Source organism: Neopsephotus bourkii, unplaced genomic scaffold (assembly GCF_033783945.1).
Source record: "Neopsephotus bourkii isolate Nb327-2 ecotype Australia unplaced genomic scaffold, CSIRO-AGI_Nbou_v1 NB_673, whole genome shotgun sequence".
NCBI lineage: Eukaryota > Metazoa > Chordata > Aves > Psittaciformes > Psittacidae > Neopsephotus > Neopsephotus bourkii.
In genome coordinates, this window is record NW_026901172.1 from 1,315,616 (window position 1) to 1,321,615 (window position 6,000).

At 37.2% G+C, this 6,000-nt stretch overlaps 1 protein-coding gene across 1 annotated transcript in view; it reads left to right on the forward strand.

Annotated features, from left to right (window-relative positions):
• HOOK1 (hook microtubule tethering protein 1) overlaps window positions 1-5,288 on the forward strand; it is a 28,718-nt gene extending 23,430 nt beyond the window's left edge. The window contains exons 21-22 of the mRNA XM_061353355.1: window positions 902-970; window positions 1,702-5,288. Coding sequence (XP_061209339.1) covers window positions 902-970; window positions 1,702-1,860 — 228 coding nt within the window. The 3' untranslated portion in view covers window positions 1,861-5,288. The remainder of the gene's footprint in view (window positions 1-901; window positions 971-1,701) is intronic.
• Window positions 5,289-6,000: the final 712 nt, after the last annotated feature.

A 6,000-nucleotide genomic window follows, 5' to 3' on the forward strand; every position in this document is an offset into this window, starting at 1 on the left:
TAAGCCTGTCACAGCAGTTTACTTTTAAACAGTGTTTTTCTGTGTACAACTGAAACACTAATACGGATTCTTTCTAAACTCCCTGTAAGTGAAACACTTTCTAAGACTAACAGTTTTTCTGTGTTTATGGTAACTTGTACAGAACTGCAGAGTCTGACCTTTTTCAGTAGTAATATAGCTTAGTTTGTGTGAAGGACTAGATAGTCAAGCAGTGAATTGTTTAAATTACTAGACTGCTGATATCAGTTCTGGAGTTCTTGAAACTATAAAGCAGAGTAAAACCTGTTAATTCAGTAAAACGTGCTTGGCTGAAATCCTGATTGGTGATAGTAGTCCAAGTACCAAGGAAAATTGCATTCAGTTTTATAGCAATATTGATGGGACTAGTTAGAATAGTTACCTGAGCAAATACAAAGTTCCTCAGCACGAGTTAGTAGGCTGAAAGGCCTGACTTTATAAATGCTGTGGCCCAAGATTTCTTCTGTGTGTATGTACTAGTTACATATACTATGTAATAACAATTCAGTAACATAAAAAATATTTAGCCACTATAGAGATACCTTGTCTTTTGACTTTCAGGTCAAAGAAATAATAAATCATATATAGATTTTTCTGATACACCTTAGATTTTCATGTTTTCTCACATATACACACACCTTCAAAGTACGTTTCTAACTTGAACTGCAACTTGCGTTGCAGTTAGCCTCCTCTTTTTAGTCCATAACTTCTCTCCTAGTCATTTGTGGAAGTATCTTTATTTATGCTTCTAAGTCTTATGGTCTTTTTGCATATTTAAGCTTTTCTGCTGCATGTGTTTATTTCATTCAGTGGACTGCAGTAAGTTTATACAGCTAATTTTTGTGGTTTGATTGAGATTATCTTCTCTGTTGTCTCCTTGCAGGCTGAATACAAACTTGCTAAGTTACGTGATTATGAGGAGAAGCTAATTGTAACTGCATGGTATAACAAGGTGGGTCGAAAGCTTGTTTGCTGGTATCAGCAATCAGAAAACCACATTTTGCTAAATGTGACAGCTAAATCTTACATCTAGTATTTTTTTCTTTTTAGGAATATTATAACAATCGAGTAGTTTGTACAATGTTGTTTTCTGCTTGTCTTCTGTGCTTTGGAACAGAAGACCTAAAATTTGGTATAGGCCGTGACTTCCTTGTTAGTGATGTACCACTTGCTGCCACAAGCTTCCATCTGGATTTAGCAGACAAAATTCCTCAATATTCAATAGCATTTTTTGTTGGAAGTAGCATTTGCTGTTGAAGTTTCTGAGCTTAAGACAGAGGGAGGCTGTGGCTCAAAAAGTTTGCAGGTGCCTGCTTTAGATGCTCAGCGTTTTTAGCACAGTATTTGTGAAATAAAGCTAGAGGCATTTTCTCATCCTGCAGCAGTGTTGCAAAGGTTGTTAGGATGTCTGATGTTAGATTGCTGTGAAAAGGACTGGAGAAAGTTGTTTATCTTCACGTGTTTAAATAGAAGTTCATGACAAAAGACTGGAATGGGAAATTAAAAAAGCAAAGCAAAATTAAGTGGCTTAATAAAGGAACAACTTTACAATAAGCTAAAATGAAAACATTGCATACACATGTGAATGAATCTTTCTTTCTACAGCCTTGGTTCGTATCTTTTTTGGCAGCAGTTCTGTGTGTATGAAAAATGGCCAATAACGGTTGTTTAACTTATTTGCAGAGCATAACTCTTCAGAAGCTAGGTATGGAAGCAAGACTGGTTGGCAGTAGTGGTGCCTGCAGAGACGGTCCTGGACGCTCATTTCTAGCTCAACAGCGTCATGTCACCAATACCAGAAGGAATATCACTGTTAAAGTACAAGGTGCAACATCTGATTAAACCACGAGGACCATGAGGAAAACTATGCTAAAGTGTCCTTAAATGTTTTATAGCTTCCACTCTTAACTACTTGATGAAAGAAGAGGTTAGAATGGTGGGCAGCTGTGAATTCAACATCAAAACCTAGCAAGAAGTCTGAGTCAATCAGTGGTGTGTCTAGAAAGTAGCAAGTAGATTTCCAAGAGTAGATTTAATAGCTGCAGTATGTATTTACAAGCACAACTTAAAGATTTATATTTGCTTTCAGAATATATTGTAAATATAAAATTTGGCGCTATATATTTAAAACTTTATCTAATGGGTTTGGGCTAGAAGGTTCACTTCTTGTAAGATGTTATGCAAAAGCGTTCTTCAGGAAACTGGTAATATAGGGCATTTTTGCTGGGGTCTTCTAAAAATAAAAGATTGGTACCAGGTCTTAAAGAAAAGCTTTTTTTTTTAGTACAAAGTACAGTGATTTTAAGAGCAAGGAAAATACTTGCATTTAATAGAAAAAGAAAAAAGGTGAAGTACCAGTTGACTTGTTACATAGCAGGAGGCAGGATTTCTTTTGTCATCTCAGGTGAGAAGCAGAATTACAGTTTACTCAGAAAAGATTAAGTTTGTGCATATATACATTGAGGAAAACCTGTCTTGAAAATGTTGAATTCCCTAAAGCCAAATAAACTGTCTTTTCCTGTGTGAAGAAAAAAAGCTATAAGAATTCTAAAGTCTGGGCTATGTTTTAAAAGTCTGGCATGTTGGTACACTCCATTTATTTGCAGAAAGGGAGTTAGGTGGGAAGAAACCAATTTATTTCCAGCTATTTATGCAACCCTGTGCATAGAAATCAATTTTCCTCATTTTTTTAATGTAGTTTCAGTTCAGTTATTCTGAACTGATTGTGCTAGGCAGATGAATGAAAGATAGCTTTGCTAGTTGTTGGCAGCAAAGCTTGTTTGTTGGCAGGGAGAAAAGTGCATAAACTATAATAGTTTGCAGGATCTAGATCAAAGGAAATGAAATGGGGATTGATATTTGGAATTCTTGTGTGGGAAGTTGCTATCTTTCACAAAAATTGTGTCACTTTATTTCCCAAATACCTTATTCCTGTTAGGAACTGTACTTTTAGGAAACTCGTTAATGTCCATTCTTCTTTGCAAACTATCTAGAACAAACTCATTATACACACAGTTAAATAAAATAAAAGTACAACAGCCCTTAAAAGAATATGAATACACTTCAAGTATTTAAGGGTGCTATAGCAGTCTGTGATCTAAATATAAACCTCAGCCATATGTGTCAATGAGAGCATATGTCTGCCTTCGCCACTAAGGCCATCTTTGATTCAGCTTTGCAGGGTTTAAGTTTTGAATTGTGAACTTTGAGTAATTTTCCATTTGCATGCCCCTCAGTATGGCTTGTTCTTTGATTTCCTCCTTCCCCAGCATCTTAAATTATTTATTGGGCATTGCATGCAATGCAGTGCAAAGAGAAAAGGGAAGTATTCATTTTTCATGCTGAGTTGTGATAGTTTAATTGCTTCTTAGTTGTGATAGTTTTACAGTGCTATATATTTAGGCATTCAACAGACTTCCTCTTTCAAAACTTCTGTCTACATAAGGCATTGTTTAAAAGCCAGTCTCAAGCTAAATGTGGTGTGAACAGAGAATATGCCAGACGAACTGTCATTGGAGGGTTTTGTCTGTCAGGTTGTGTTCTTCAGGACTTTAGGCTCCTTTGACTACCTCTTGGGTTTTGAGGTCTTTCATTGTTGCAGTAATGTTGTTTGTATTTTTAAGGTACAATTGCTTGTTTAATCTGCTAGTGGTGTGGGAGATGGTGGTGAGCAGTGGAAAAGGAGACTAAGTCTTAGCAAGGTGCTTGTGTTTCTAAAGCCTGGTACTTTGATGTGTTCTAGTGAAATGTGAAACTGTCACTGATGGTGTTGAGTGGGTCTCTTAACCCTTGTTCTTCACAGCATGGTAACTTTAATGGACACCTTTCAAATACTCATCTAGTTAAGTAGGCTTGATGCGTTTGTTGTACTTGTCACGGTAGTAGAGCTGTGTCAGTAGTCATATTGGGTGCTGAATAGTGAAAAATTGGAGCAAATGTCTCTGTATACTTCTCAAAACTGCAATCCCTGGGACCAAAAATGACCAAGAACCTCCCTATCATTTAGCTGCAAGTTTGTCTTCTGACTAGCAGTGGAACTAAAGACAGGGATCAGCCTTCTTCAGGGGCAGGGTTGTTCCCAGTAGTCTTGTTGGGGTTGCCAAAAATGAATCAAGTTTTCAGGTATTAAATGAAATGTTACTTATTTGGGACTTTTCCAAACTGTTGGAAGTTAAGCCTGTGAATACAACTTAAGTGTTTCTTTGGGACTGAGAACCTGTTCAAGAGTGACTGGTTGATAACTGGTTAGAATTGGGTTACGTCCTATGAACGAGGAACCAATCTGTAGAAATAAATATTTGATTATAAGCCATGGTATTGTATTCACCTCAGCTCATCTGGCTGTGCGGAAAGGATCATTTGAATAGGTATCATTTTAATATTAACTTCATTCATGTCAAACAATGGTCCTAATAGTGTTGCTGTGTTGCAGCTGAGTTGTATGCAATGTTGAGCAGCAGCACATCAGGACAATGTTCTTTGATGCAGTGTGAGGCAGCACAAAGAAAGAGGCTCCTTGTCTCTGCTGCAAGATGAATTCATATCATGTCTAGACAGCACAGTTAGGAACAGATTAGTTATGAGATGAAATCATTGAATATTGCTGAAGCTAATCAGCATTATTAGTAACTTTAGCCAGTTTCCAGTAAAATGGGTAATATAAATCCAAAGAAACAAAAATATGTGCTGATTCACATATCATCTGTGAATATTTTTTTATGTAAGATTAATTACTATGGAAGAGAAGTATTTTATAGCAATAATACAAATTTTGGACTAGTAGGTTCTTTTATTCAAGGCGGATCAGGCAGCAGTTTTGAGAAGATTCTTTTGCAACAACTGTATTATAGTGGATTAAGAAACAGTCACTGAACACAAGTTTTCACCTGATTTCCTTATTCATTGAAATATATATATGGGTATTCTATTTTCTATAATATACACTTACTTGGAAATGAGTAATATAAGCAATACTGATGCTTTATTTAGGTGGCCATAAATAGCTTAGGAATTAGGAAATGAAAACAATTGTTCAAGAGTGGGTAATGTGTACTAAGATAATTTTCTTTTATGCTTTTCTCCCTTCTCCCCCACTAGTGACGCTACAGTTCAGGTTTTCAGTGTATCAGTGTCTACATCTTCTGTTTAAAACAAATGTAAACACTGTGTTGCATAGAACTTGGAAAATTGCACTAATTTTTAAACTTTTGGGTTTATTTTTTTCTTTGGAAAGAATTCTTTTATATTCACATAAAGATTTTTAAAATCAATTCTCTGGTGTCTTTATTCCAAGAAGTGTATTTAATGGTCCCTCGCTGCTGTTACCATGATGTATCCATAGTTCTGGGCAGCATATGAACTGGGTCTGCTTGTTGATAGAATTTCACTGTCTGAAATGTCGTGTTACAGGATCTATAACATGTATGTGTAACCCTTTCTGTGTTTTGACATAACAACAAATCAGTTGTACTGCCTGCCCCTCCCACATACAGTTCTGCTCCATTAGGATCTCTGCCTACTCTCCTCAGCCCCAGCTGAGAGGACACAAGAGGACAGGTATGTGCTTCTAAATTACCCTGCTTGTTCTTAGCTGCAAAACTGACTACTCACTTCAGTCTGCTTTGCAGGCTATTTATGTGCCCAGTTCTTAGTCTTAGTTGACAGCTTTCCTGTTCCCTGAGCACTAACCTTAACCCAGAAGTGAGGTTGGGAATGAGAGTGGGCAGCCGTTCAGCCCTCCAGAGTGAAGATCAGCAGGAAGAAGGTGTCACAAGGGTCCTTCAGGGCCTGGTTTCAGACCTGCTTTATGACAGGTTTTCCCTCTCTCTGAACCATAATCAGACAATGTTAAGTATTGATTTTTATTGCCTTGGGCTGCTACCCCTGTGAGGATGGGGAGCTGTGCGGTACGTCACTGTGGGGGGGCAGAAGTGTCCCAGTGACTGCGAAGTGTCCAGATAGAGAAGAACCGTTTTTCCTTCT